The sequence below is a fragment of the Narcine bancroftii genome, chromosome 11 (assembly GCF_036971445.1).
Source record: "Narcine bancroftii isolate sNarBan1 chromosome 11, sNarBan1.hap1, whole genome shotgun sequence".
Classification (NCBI taxonomy): domain Eukaryota; kingdom Metazoa; phylum Chordata; class Chondrichthyes; order Torpediniformes; family Narcinidae; genus Narcine; species Narcine bancroftii.
Window position 1 is genome coordinate 18966347 of NC_091479.1, and position 14441 is coordinate 18980787.

Consider the following 14441-nt stretch of genomic DNA (forward strand, 5'->3'; position numbering starts at 1 on the left):
GACCTCAAGACCATTGTAGTAATTACAATCAATTTTTAAAATCAAGCTTGATATTAACTCGTCACCCCGTTTTCCAAAATATTATATCAACAAATTCAACCAACATAAACAGTGTTGGTACCTGTTCTGCAAGGAGAGTCCTGAGTAGATCAACGAGATGTCACAAGCTGTGTTTCGCTATGATTCAGAACCTTGTAACTCGATTTGTTTTTCCTGAGTAGAGCAACTTGAAATATTGAAAGTCTCTATCAAAACCTGAAAATTGCTAATACCAAACATGCACATCTGTTCAACTTTATAAAATACTGTTGGATCAAGGCTAACCTGGTGTTCTCAATTCTAAAGTTTATCCTTCTAATTGAAGGATGCCCACTGAGGAAGAAAGCAAGGAAAATACAAATATTTAGGAAAATGACATAGTGGTGCATTAATTAGTTATGCAGCTATAATCCAGGAAAACAGTGAGAGAACCGCCTGATATTCCTTGTGCCATATGACATGGTAAATTCAATCCAAAGTAAAAAAAAAAGAATCAGAATATGTAAATCTGAGCAGGCGAAGCAGGCGACATAATTATTATGCCTATGCTCACCTTGGTGATTTTGGCAGGTGGTGGTTGTGGCGCTGGCTGAGCCGGTACAGGTGCAGCATGCTGCTGGGGCTGTGGCTGAGACTGTGGCTGAGACTGTGGCTGGGCTGCATGCTGAGGAGTGATCTGATGGACTTGCCCAGGAGTCGTCACGTTCACCATGTCATTCGTTTGCACCTCGATTTTGTAGCCTGGAGGCAGGAAGGTGTTGAAGCCCATGATGAGGTCGGGGTGCCCTTTGAAGAGCTGAGAAACTCGGCTAATCACACCAGGGGTATCAATGCTACAATTTTAAAAGAGAAGGGCAATTAAAGTCTGAAAGACTACACCACAACTTTAATTGAAACGATTTTCAATTAAACCCGATAATTTACAACCTACATATCTTGATTGAATCTGAATAATTTTGACTAATATGAGTTATTAATAAAATCTCAACACCACCCATCACTTTCTGGTGAAGACTTTTGTACGTGGTGCAGTGGCTATCAGATTTACATTGTTCCTATCCACATTGTAAAACTACATCCGTCCACAATGTTGTCTAATAAAGGAAGAGTTATGAACTCAGCCAGCACCACAATGGGCATCAATCTTTATTCCATTGAGGACATCTATGAGAGGTGGTGTCTTACGAAAGCAGCCTCAATCCTCAAGGATCCCCGCCACCCATCAAGAAGGAGGTGCAGGAGCCTGAAGACGAGCACCCAACGGCACAAAAAGCAGCTTCTTTACCTCTGCCATCACTTTTCTGAATGGACAATGAACCACCGGACTCTACCTCACTTGGTTTTCTTTCTCACTCATTTATTTGTTTTTATTAAAATGTAATTCATAGCAATAGTTGCACCTGTGATACTGCCGCAAACAAATTTTGTGACATGCTGACGATAATAAATTCAGATTCTAATTCCACATTCACAGCGTGAAACAGTTCAGAAAATGACAATAGAAAGCTATATTGAGAAAACTAATACAGCTGGCAACATGGCATGGGCTGCATAGTAGCACCTCCCTTCTCCTCACCTCTGAGACTTGAACTCCTTCATGATATCTAGAAAGTCGTTGTAAACCTGGGGCTGGTTTCCAAATTGTAATTTCACCTGGTCAAGATATGACAAAGCATCTTCCACCTAGTAAAAGACAAAGCAAAATGTTACATCTGTTTGACAGCATGCATAAAACATTTCTTTAAGTTTAAAGTTGATCGCAGATCAATGGCAGTGTGTGAAAATGGAAGATTCATCCTCTTCTCTTTTATTATTATCTGTATCAACTTTTTAAAATATAATCTCAACGTTGTAAAAGCAGAATAAATGACACATGACCTGATACAGACAATGGAAACAGCCCAAAGACCAACTGCAACAGATATAATAATTCAATTTTTCAATTGATATGTAAATCTGTAGTACAATACTATCAAGTGAAGAAAACACACACCATGCAATGATTAAAATCCATTTTAAAACTGTCAGTCAACCATCAAAGCAGCAACAATTAGTAAGACATTTATCAAAAGTAGAATAAGTCTACATCTCTGAGCTTTTATTGCAATATTACATGTTTTGTGGTTTTTGCTGCCGTTATTCAACCCCCCTGCTTCAGACGTATGGTTTAAATGCATCATTAGAACTTTTTCATAGAATCTTGTACAACTCCTGTTGACAAGAGTTGCTTCACAATATCATTGATATTATTACTGATGGAGAATCCCCTGTATTTGCCCTTACATGAAAAAAAATCCTAACCTTCAAGCTTTTAATAATGAGCTCAAATGTAGACCTTCTAATTATCAATTCATTTCGTTTCTGATGTTACGTTTTTGTCATACATGTTAAATGGAAGCATAATAACCTTGTTATGGAGGCAATATTAGATCTAATTGAAATAGACGTAATATGGTTAACCAGCCATTCTCAATTTGGGCCAGACAGCCCACCCAGGTCCACAGCACATTTAAGGGGCGGGGGAACGGGCTGAAATTGTTAAAAAAAAAATGTATATGTAGTTGGTAGGAGCGAAGTACAGAAGAAACCAACAAAACGACTGCTTCACAGGGAAGAGGGTCCATTAACTGAGCAGAGTCCTAAGGGGGCCATAGCAAATGATTGGTTAAACTGTTTTAATATTTAGTTTGTTACAAGATGAGAAATATTTCCCTTTGCTTCAATTATCAAAATTCAAGTGAATGCATTTGATTAGAAGTTTGAGCAATTTATCAATAGCTGTAAATTACACGCTGAAGAATATTTTAAATTGTAAATGATATCCAATTCAACTTTTCCCAACATTTGTTTTCAAAAATGCTTCAACTCAACTGTTGAGGTTAAATCTCACCTTTAGCCTCTGGAACTGCTGCTGTCCTTGAACTGGTGTTGTTGGTGCTCCTGGAGGATGAGTATGGCTCTGGGGTACCACCTGCTGTCCATGAGGCTGAACTGACGCAGTGTGATGGTGGCCACTATGTACACCTGGAGTATGGCTGTGACTGCCAGAGCTCTGCGGCATAGCTGAAACCTACAGGAATAAACAAAATGTACCTTTTACTCAAACCACTCATTAATTACTACCCTTCAAATTCATTGCTCAAAAAACGTCAACCTGCCTCAATCAGTCAATGTGACAGCAGAATTTACCTGAATGAGGCACTCTTAGTCACACTAAAAGATGCTATCAGAGAGACATTGTTAGCACTGATATTGCACATTAAATAAGCAAATAAATTCTACAGCTAGTCTTAAAGGATTTGCTGGGGTGAAGCAGGCAAGCATTTTTTTTTCCTGTTTGCCATTTCTTATTGCCCCTAACCCTCCCCAAATAAGCAGACGGTGTCAGAAGTGCAAGAAAACATCTGTTGTTCCTCCAAAGTAAGGAGAGGTCCCTACACACAATTCAGATATTGAACACCTAGGATGTCCAAACTTTCTATCGCAATTTGAAAATAATTCAGTCATTTGGATTATACAGAATAGAAAATCCTGGAAATTCTCAGACTTTTAATTGCGTCCTATCCAAAAGGCAAAGTTATAATTTGCAGACTAAATTAAAACTAATCTTTATCAATTTAAGACCTAGTTGGCTGAAAGAACATGCTCAGAGCACGAGTAGGCCATCTGGCCCATCTAATCTGTTTTGCCATTCAATAAGATAGCAGCTATTCTGGCTGTGGATTGAGATCAACCTACCTGCCTTTTTCCCCATAACACTTAATTCCCTAACTATGAAAAAACACATCTAACTGCCTCTTCAATATATTGAATTACTTAAAAAAAATTCTATTCATGTAATTAATCAATCATTATACAACAAAATAAGTATTCAAACTGAAGAAATTTTCATTCATTACATGATGGTTATAATCCTTCCCCTCCCTCCCTCTCTCAATTCCCTCCCCCTCTTAAAGAATAATATATACCATATGTATATGTATATTGGCCTCCAGGCCAATAGAGGATGTAGTGGGATCGGGAGAATCCAATTATTATGGTCTACTTAGCTACTAATAACATCAGTTGGACTAAGAAATATACTGCTGAGAGAGTATGAGCATCTAGGCACCAAATTAAAATGCAGAATATCATCTCTGGAATTTTATCCAAATTGGAAAAAGGTGAATAAGATCAAGGAGACTATAAAATAAATCAGATTGGTGTGGGACAAGCAGGCTTCAATTTGAGGGACATCAGCACTGGGGAGAGAACTATTATGTTGGTGGGGACCATCCTTAACCATAATGGAACCAGATTTATATCAAATTAAATAACATGAAGTACACAGGGCTTTAAATTAGTTAAGTCTGGGAAAAGTCCTGGTAGAAATGCTCATGAGAAGCAAGGAATAAGTGCAGCGAAATGTATTGAGAAAAGTTAATCAAATAATGTCAGCAATGGATTGGGTGCGCGATGAAACAGTGCATTAATCACTAGAGTCCGGATGGTCGTGTTAAAGTAGTAGAAAGTGTAAAGTTACAATACAACTAAAGCTGAGATCAATAAAAAAGTTTAAAAAAGACAAAGGCACTGGATCCCAATATTCAAAGCAGTCATGAGTGTTAAAGTAGTAGAAAGTGTAAAGTTACAATACAACTAAAGCTGAGATTAATAAAAAAGTTTAAAAAAGACAAAGGCACTGGATCCCAATATTCAAAGCAGTCATGAGATAGAAAAGTTTAACAGCACAGCTAAAAGTAAACGGATGTCATTGACGTGAGGGAGACGTGAACAAGTCTGGTCCAAATAGTGGGTTGCATTGCCTGACATCTGAAATTCTGTGAATTGTAGAACAGCTCCTGCTGATTGAAGGTGCCAAACGTAACCCCACGAATTAAATTAAAAGAGGACAGATTAGGAAACAGAATGATCGTAACTCCTATAGCAAGGGAAATGCTATTGTCAATCAAAGAAATAATTGTTCTTTAATTTTGTAACAATCTTGCTTTAATAAAAATTTAAATACATTAAATTCATTGGTTTTCCCTTATTTATTCCACAAGCAGAATCCTAAAAAAATACTACAGTGACATTTTGGCCCACCAGCCCAGGCTGCCCAATTTACACCCAATTAATCTACAACCCCAGTACATTTCAAACAGTGGGAGGAAACTGGAGCCTCTGGGGAAAACACATGCAGACAAGGGGAGAATGTATAAACTCCTTACAGACAGCACAGGTTTTGAACCCTGGCCCCAATCGCTGACACTAGAAAGGCCTTGAACTAACCACTACACCAACCGAGCCCCCAAAATTTAAATTGTAAATGTTTAGGAAATGTTGTTGTACCAAGGAAGTAACATAAAAGGAAGCTTCTTCACTCAGAGAGTGGTGGCTGAGTGGAATGACCTTCCGGAAGAGGTGGTTGCAGCAGGGTCAATTTTGTCATTTAAGAGAAGGTTGGGTGAGTGCATGGATATGAGAGGATTGGAGGGTTATGGACAGGGAGCAGGTAGGTGGGACTAGTGGAGTTTCACTTAAATCGGTGCGGACTAGAGGGGCTGAGATGGCCTGTTTCCTTACTGTAATTGTTATATGGTTATATTATATAAACCAGTCACAGACAAGTTAATGTGGAAGGCAGCAACCATTAATGAAGATAAATGGAATGTTAGCTTTTAACGCAAAACATTTGTCCACAGGAAGAATATCTTCTTACAATTATACAATTGTAAGATCACACCAAGAATACTGTGTACACTTTGGTCTCCTCAAGCAAGAGAGTGCAACTAAGTTTCACCAGAATGATTCCTGAGATGGTCAAGCTGTCATATGAAGAAAGATTGGGTCAACTAAAGCTCTATATACTAAAGTTTAGAAGAATGAGAGCTCTCATTGAAATGTACAAAAATCTGGCAAGGTTTAATGTGCTGGATGTAGGGAGGATGTTTCCCTGGATGGGGGCCAAGAACCAAGGATCACAGCCGCAGGATTGGAGTAAGACATTCAAGGCTAAGAAGAGAAGGAATTTCTTCACTTAAGAGCATGGTGAACCTATGATTTTCATCACAGCTGTAAACTTTGCTGAATATATCCAAGATAGATAGATATCTAGGCACAAATGACACAGAGAATGGGGTAAGCATGAGAACATGTTGTTTAGAAAAAAAAATCAGTAAAAACACAGAAATGCTGGAGGAACTCAGCCAGATTTACAGCGTCCATAGTATATAACTGATTTTTCAGGCTTGAGCACTTCTTCCAAGTATGAATAAAAAGCAGGTTGGCACCCCTGCTTTCAACTCAGGCCTTTAAGAAGGGCTCAGGCCTGAAACATAGGTTATATATCTCTACTTCCTATGGATGCAGCGAGACCTCCAGCATTCCTGTGTTTTTACTACAATAACAGTGTCTGCAGGTTTTTGTGTTTCACTCCAGACAGAGAATCAACCATCAGTGTATGGAATAATCTGCATTTGCTTCAGTTTTCGACATTATCAATGTTTCTATTTCCCTTAGATGGAACATCAAAACCCACATCAAAATAGATTTGAACCGGGAGGAGTCACGTGATGGAGTAGTGGCCGGACGGTGAACTCCAGCCCTCTCCAGAAAAGTCGGGAAAAACAAGAGAAAATACAAAGGCACAGAAATACAAGTTAAAGAAAAGTGAGTATAAAGGTGGAAAGAAGATGGAGACAAAAGGAGAAAAATCAAAATCAACGGAAAGAGAGGAAGAGAAGACAACGGAGGAAAAAGGTGAAGGCCTTACCTATCCGAAGAGGCCCGCTGTGGAGAGAAGACCCCACTACCTCAGGTCGGTAGAAAAAGAACTACAACAATGGCTCACAGAGCCGAGTAAAAGTGCGCAACCGCGCATGCAAAAAAACACACCGACGGGAGGGGGGACCAGCTGGGGAGTCGATCTCCACAGCCGGCAAAGACAGCTGCAGAACACCTGCAGCAAGAAGAGACCACAGAAGACAATGGAAACAAGAAAGAAGAGGAGGAAAGGGCATCAAAGAAACAACAGATGGTCAACCCAGAGGAAGAAGAAGAGGAAGAATACAGTGAAATAGATAAAGGGAAAGGCAAGGTAAAGGATATACTTGCTCTTGTTAGAGGATACATGGAGTCATTTAAAGAATGGCAAACACAGGAATTCAATGATTTAAGAAGAAGAATAAACAACACAGAAAAGAAAATAAATAAAATGGATATGACCTTAACAGAAATGGGGAAAAAAATGGACAAGATGGAAGAACGGGCAATAGCAGCAGAAATGGAGGTAGAAGACTTAAAAAAGAAATTGGAGGAATCTAATAAAAAAACTAAAGAGACACAAGAACTACTAGCTCAAAAAATAGATACAATGGAAAACCATAACAGAAGAAATAACATAAAGATAGTGGGCCTTAAGGAAGATGAAGAAGGCAAGAATATGAGGGAGTTTATAAAAGAGTGGATCCCTAAGGCCCTAGGATTTCCAGAACTACAGCAAGAAATGGAAATAGAAAGGGCACATAGAGCATTGGCCCCTAAACCACAACCACAACAAAAACCAAGATCTATTGTAGTAAAATTCCTAAGATATACTACAAGAGAAAAGGTACTGGAGAAGACAATGGAAAAAGTAAGAGAGGGCAACAAACCACTGGAGTATAAAGGGCAAAAAATCTTCATTTATCCAGATATAAGCTTTGAACTCCTAAAGAAGAGAAAAGAGTTAAATACAGCAAAAGCGATTTTATGGAAGAAAGGATATAAATTTACACTGAAGCATCCTGCGGTATTGAAAATATTTATTCCAGGACAACAAAACAGACTATTCTCGGATCCAGAAGAAGCACGAAAATTTGCAGAACAATTACAAAAATAGACTGAGGGAGGAAGACGGGTAATGAGAGTTAAAATGATCACGATTGATATGTATGTGGGTAAAGACAAAAATAGACTGAGGGATGAAGACGGGTAATGAGAGCAAAAATTATCACGATTGATATGTATGTGGGTAAAGACAAAAATAGACTGAGGGATGAAGACGGGTAAGGAGGGTAAAAATGACCACGATTGATATGTATGCGGGTAAAGAGGTATAAGAGTGAATAGAGACAATGGGCATATGTGAAAGTATCTGTAATTAGAGGAAAACATAGAGAGTATAGATAAGAATTAATAAGGGAAGGTAATGGAATAGAGAGAATAAGGAGGGAATTAAAAGAGTGACCTTTGTGACATATAAAAAGCGAAATCTTTTCTGGGGGGGGCTGGGTGGGGGAAAAGAGCGGTCACTGCAAAATCAGTTGACGCTTGCGAGTGGATTCGCAAATCCAAATGGAGAGGGAAGATGTGGTTGTCCGACAAGGGATAAAGGGCAACTCAGGAGGGGAAGGGGAGATTGGGGATAAAGAAGATAGAAATAGGAGAATAAGGAAAATGTTGGATGTTGTAGGAATGTTGTCTGGTAAAGAGTTGAAAATAAGAAAACAGAAATGGAAAAGGAGGAAAGGTAATGATGGAAAAACGGAAAGAGAAGATAAACAAAATATAAAATGGCTACGCTGAACTATATGACTCTAAATATTAATGGAATACATAACCAAATTAAAAGGAAGAAACTACTAAATTTACTGAAAAAGGAAAAAATAGATATAGTATTTGTCCAAGAAACACACTTAACTGAATTGGAGCACAAGAAATTAAAGAGAGATTGGGTAGGACATGTAACAGCAGCATCGTATAATTCAAAAGCAAGAGGAGTGGCTATATTAATTAGCAAAAATGTGCCATTTAAAATAGAAGAGGAAATAATAGATCCAGCAGGGAGATATGTTATGATAAAATGTCAGATATATTCAGAGCTTTGGAATCTACTTAATATATATTCACCTAACGAAGAAGATCAAAAGTTTATGCAAGATATCTTTTTGAAGGTAGCTAATACGCAAGGGAACATACTAATAGGAGGGGATTTCAATCTGAATTTTGATCCAAATATGGATAAAACGGGGAAAAAAATTAACAGGAAGAACAAAGTAACCAAATTTATAATTAAATCAATGCAAGAAATGAAACTTGTGGACATATGGAGGAAACAAAACCCAAAAGAAAAGGAATACTCATACTACTCGACTAGACATAAAACATACTCAAGGATAGACCTATTCCTGTTATCAGCCCACATTCAAGGGAGAGTTAGGAAAACGGAATATAAAGCTAGACTATTATCGGACCACTCACCCCTGTTATTGGCAATAGAGCAAGAGGACATCCCTCCAAGAATGTATAGATGGAGATTAAACCCCATGCTACTTAAAAGACAGGATTTTAGAGAATTTATTGAAAAACAATTAAAAATGTACTTTGAAGTAAATACGGAATCAGTGGAAGATAAGTTTATACTATGGGACGCAATGAAAGCATTCATTAGAGGGCAAATAATAAGTTATGCAACCAAGATGAAGAAGGACTATAATCAGGAAACAGAGCAGTTGGAAAGGGAAATAATAAACATAGAAAAAAAATTAGCAATAAAGGAAGATACAACCAAAAGAAGAGAATTGGCGGATAAAAAAATAAAATATGAAACATTACAAACATATAAGGTGGAGAAGAATATAATGAAGACAAAACAGAAATATTATGAACTAGGTGAAAAAACACACAAAATCTTAGCATGGCAGCTTAAGACAGAGCAAACTAAGAAAATGGTATTGGCAACAAGGAAAAAAGACAAACAAATTACATATAATCCAAAAGAAATTAAGGAAAACTTCAGAGAATTCTATGAACAATTATACCGAACCGAAAACGAAGGGAAAGAAGGGAAAATAGATGAATTTTTGACTAAAATTGAACTACCAAAACTACAAATAGAGGAACAAAATAAATTAACAGAACCATTTGGAACAGTAGAAATACAAGAGATAATAAAAAATTTACCAAATAATAAGACACCAGGAGAGGATGGACTCCCAATAGAATTCTACAAAACATTTAAAGACCTAATAATACCGCCCCTCCTGGATGTAATCAACCAGATTGATGAGACACAAAACTTACCAGATTCATGTAAAACAGCAATAATTACAGTGATACTAAAACAAGGGAAAGATCCACTCTCACCAGCGTCATATAGACCAATATCTCTGCTAAACACAGATTATAAGATAATAGCTAAACTATTAGCGAACAGATTAGCAGAACAGGTACCGAAAATGGTAAATTTAGACCAAACTGGATTTATCAAAAAAAGACGCACAACAGACAATATTTGTAAATTTATTAACTTAATTCATGCAGTAGAAGGAAATAAAGCACCGGCAGTAGCAGTTGCTTTAGACGCAGAGAAGGCCTTCGACAGAGTAGAATGGAATTACTTGTTCAAAGTATTGCAAAAATTCAGTTTACCGGAGAAGTATATTAATTGGATTAAAGCATTATATAAGGGACCGTTAGCGAAAGTGACAGTAAATGGACATGTATCAAAGCAATTTAACTTAAGCAGGTCAACGCGGCAGGGATGCCCACTATCACCATTATTGTTTGCGCTAGCTATAGAACCACTAGCAGAATCGATAAGAAGAGATAATAATATAAAAGGAATAAAAATAAAAGACAGGGAATATAAAATCAGTCTGTTTGCGGATGATGTGATAGTGTACTTAACAGAACCAGAACTATCAATAAAAGAACTATATAAGAAATTGAAGGAATATGGAGAAGTGTCGGGATACAAGATAAACGTAAATAAAAGTGAAGCAATGCCTATGAATAACGCGGATTTCTCAAAATTTAAGGAGGAATCCCCATTCAGATGGCAAACGCAGGCAATAAGATACCTAGGTGTGCAAATAAACAAAAATCTAGGCCAATTATATAAACTCAATTACAATCCACTAATGAAAAAATTACAGGACGATTTAGAGCATTGGAAAGAGCTACCACTAACACTGATAGGAAGGATAAACTGTATTAAAATGAACATTTTTCCAAGGATACTATACTTATTTCAGGCATTGCCAATACAACTGACAGAAAAATTCTTCAAAGAGTTAAAGAAAATAATAAGGAGATTTTTATGGAGAGGGGGGAAACCGAGGATAGCACTAGATAAATTAACAGAATGGTATAAACAAGGAGGCTTACAATTGCCAAACTTCAAAAATTATTATAGAGCCGCACAATTAAGGTACCTATCAGACTTTTATCAAACAAGGGAAAAACCAGACTGGACGAGACTAGAATTAGATAAAATAGGGGAAAAGATACCTGAACACATATTATATAAATGGGACGAAAAATTGGTACAACATAGAACTTCTCCAGTATTACACCATCTCCTCAATATATGGAAGAAGATTCATGTAGAAAGAAATAAAATAAATTACCAAATACCAAAACTAATATTGACGCAAAATAAGCTACTCCCTTTTACAATAGACAACCTTGCCTTTAGAAAATGGGAAAAAAAAGGGATTAAAAGAATAGAAAATTGTTTTTCAGGAAGTAGATTCTTATCCTTTGAACAAATGAGAGATAAGTACAATATAACTGGAGATACAGCGCTGGCATATTACCAACTGAGATCCTACTTGAAAGTTAAATTAGGAAGCAACTTGAGTTTACCAGAGGGAAGTAACCTTGAATATGTGATTACAGATACAATGTTAATCAAAAGATTTATAAAAAATATGTATATTAAACTGCAAGAAAAGGAGAATGAGGAAACAAATGGTAAAACTAAACAAAAATGGGAACAAGATTTAAATATAAAGATAAAAAAGGAAACATGGGAGAAGTTATGCTCTGGAACGATGAGAAATACAATAAATACGAGGCTGCGTATGATACAATATAATTGGTTACACAGACTATACATTACACCGCAAAAGTTAAATAAATGGGACCCAACAGTATCTGATAGATGTTTTCGATGTAAAAAAGAAAGGGGAACAACAATTCATGCAATCTGGACATGTGAGAGAGTAGAAAAATTTTGGGATGATCTCAATCAGATATTAAATAAAATAACAGAAAACAATATACCAAAGAATCCAGAGATCTTTCTCCTAAGTAACATAAAAAATAAAGAATTTGGAATTGACTTGGAAGATGCACAAAAAAGATTTGTCAAGATAGCCCTAGCCGTAGCAAAAAAATGTATTATGTCAACCTGGAAATTGGAAGATAATTTGAAAATACAACAATGGTATATAGAAATGAATAAATGTATTCCATTAGAAAAAATAACATATAGTTTAAGAAATAATATTGAAATATTCGAACAAGTATGGGAGCCTTACATTAAATACAATAGCGAAAACCTACCGGGAACAAACCGGGGGGGTGGCTTGGGAGGAGGGAGGGGGGAGGGAGAAAAAGTCACTGTAAATGTATGGAAAATAAAAAGTGTATATCATGGCTATTGTGATTTATGGTGTGAAAAATAAAAAAATTAAAAAAATAAAAAAAAATAGATTTGAACCAACAAGAACAAAGATTAGGAAAGACAGAGGAAAATTCTTTTCACTAAATGAATGGAAAGGCTCTTTAACTCACTCTCTTACAAGGTAGTAGAGGCAGAAACGCTCATCGTGTTAAACAAAGTTACAGATGTTCGCCAGGGACCATGAATAGTAGCTTACCAAGCAAGTACGGGCAAGTAGGAAATACTCTTTATCAATGGGGAGACAATGTGCAGAATGGCCTCCTGTGTTGTAAATATTCTAAAAATCTATGCTTTAAAAATATGGTGACTAAATGGTCTAGATTGGTCCCATCTGTTAAAATCCTCAGTGAAAACAAAACAAAATTAGTTGCCGATGCAACTGAAAATCACAATCTAACAGCTGCTTCTCCAGAGTAAGGAATCAATGCTCTGAGCAAGGTGAAAGTGTCTAGTTTCAGACATTCTTTTAAAAATATTGTACATTAAATGATGACTATATATTGGATATAGGTGCTTTGAGGTTACCTTTAGTAAAAATAGAATTTTTAAAATTCTCACAGCAGTACAGGAATTGAATCTTATTCCAAAATATGTTTGGGTAAGGACAACAGAGAACTCTCAACTAAACATGTCTCTGATGTCAAAAATTTATTGAATGTGTTTCCCAATGCAAGGGAATCCCTGTAAACAAATAATAAGTACCTGGTATCCTGGTGTGACTGAGTACTGAATACCAGCTGTCGGCTGCATGTTCTCAGATACAGTCTCGTAGACAGGAGGTGCTGGGGCTAGTACTCGATGCTGGTGTGAAAACGTTTCAGCGCTGCTTGCAATCCGACGTTGCTGAGACGCATAAGCTGTTTCTTGTTCATCCAGCCGGCGCTTCATTATGTGTTCATACTCAAGGGAGCCCAATTAACCTGGGGAGGAAGCGCGACCATTATATTGGCACAAATAAATGCGTGTTCACTTCATTACAATATTTTACAACATCTTGCATTTATAGAAAATCCTTAATATAGAAAAATGTCTCAAAGTGTTTCATAGAAGTGTAATTTGAAAAACAAAGCTCGTCAGTAAGATTAAGGAAAGGAAAAAATCTTTGGTTAAATAGGTAGATTTAAAAATATTACAAGTTGGAGAAAGTCACAGAATCACACGAATTATCAAATAGCGTACTTTTTAATGACAGATAAGTCTAAAATCTCCTCATACTTGAAGGGAATATTGAAACAAGGATTTGGGAATAATGGGGAAAACTATCCTGTATCCTTTGGATTTCTGGACTAAGAACAGCAACTAAGATTTTGTAATGAGCAAAAAGTGAATTAAAGATAAAAATGAAGGAGTGCCCTAAACTGATGAAAAGGTGCAATAATTTCAAGTGGAAGTACAAAGAATTAGTGAAGACCCTTTTCCATCCAAGACACAGCATTTTTGAACCCACTATTATCAAGGAGCATTAAAATCAGGACAGCCAGGCTGGGGAATAGTTTCTTCCCACAGGCTGAGGGATTGATGAACAGCATCCTGTAACCATATCATCCTAAAATATGTGTGTCTGTGTGTGTGTGTGTGTGTGTGTGTGTCTCCACAGAAATACTATTTCATCTGCTTGTATCTGTACAGTGAGATAATAATCAACTTGAACAGATTTTGATGGACATTAAGTGTCAGTATTACAGCTGAGGAGATGTAAAGGTCCTGATGCATATGAAGGTAGGCAAATCTCCTGTGCCTGATCAGATACATCCATGGACACCAAGGCAAACGAGGGAGGAAATCGCAGGTACCTTGGCTGATATTTCTAAGCCCTCATTAAGTACAAGCAAGGTGCCAGAAGACTGGTGGAATACATGTACATCGTACTTTGAAAGTGGCATCACAGATCGCAAAGGGTATGGAAGTTGGGAAGTCATGTTGCAATTGTATCCTTATCATGGAGGCACCATTTGAACTTTGTGTTCAG

The 14441-nt window shown here is 37.0% G+C and overlaps 1 protein-coding gene across 9 annotated transcripts in view; it reads right to left on the reverse strand.

Annotated features, from left to right (window-relative positions):
• sin3aa (SIN3 transcription regulator family member Aa) overlaps positions 1 to 14441 on the reverse strand; it is a 127970-nt gene that overhangs the window by 51290 nt on the left and 62239 nt on the right. For all 9 annotated transcript variants that reach the window (XM_069902793.1, XM_069902791.1, XM_069902792.1 and 6 more), the window contains 4 exons: positions 13175 to 13392; positions 2930 to 3109; positions 1616 to 1722; positions 593 to 872 (listed from right to left, as the gene is read on the reverse strand). In XM_069902793.1, coding sequence (XP_069758894.1) covers positions 593 to 872; positions 1616 to 1722; positions 2930 to 3109; positions 13175 to 13360 — 753 coding nt within the window. In that variant the 5' untranslated portion in view covers positions 13361 to 13392. The remainder of the gene's footprint in view (positions 1 to 592; positions 873 to 1615; positions 1723 to 2929; positions 3110 to 13174; positions 13393 to 14441) is intronic.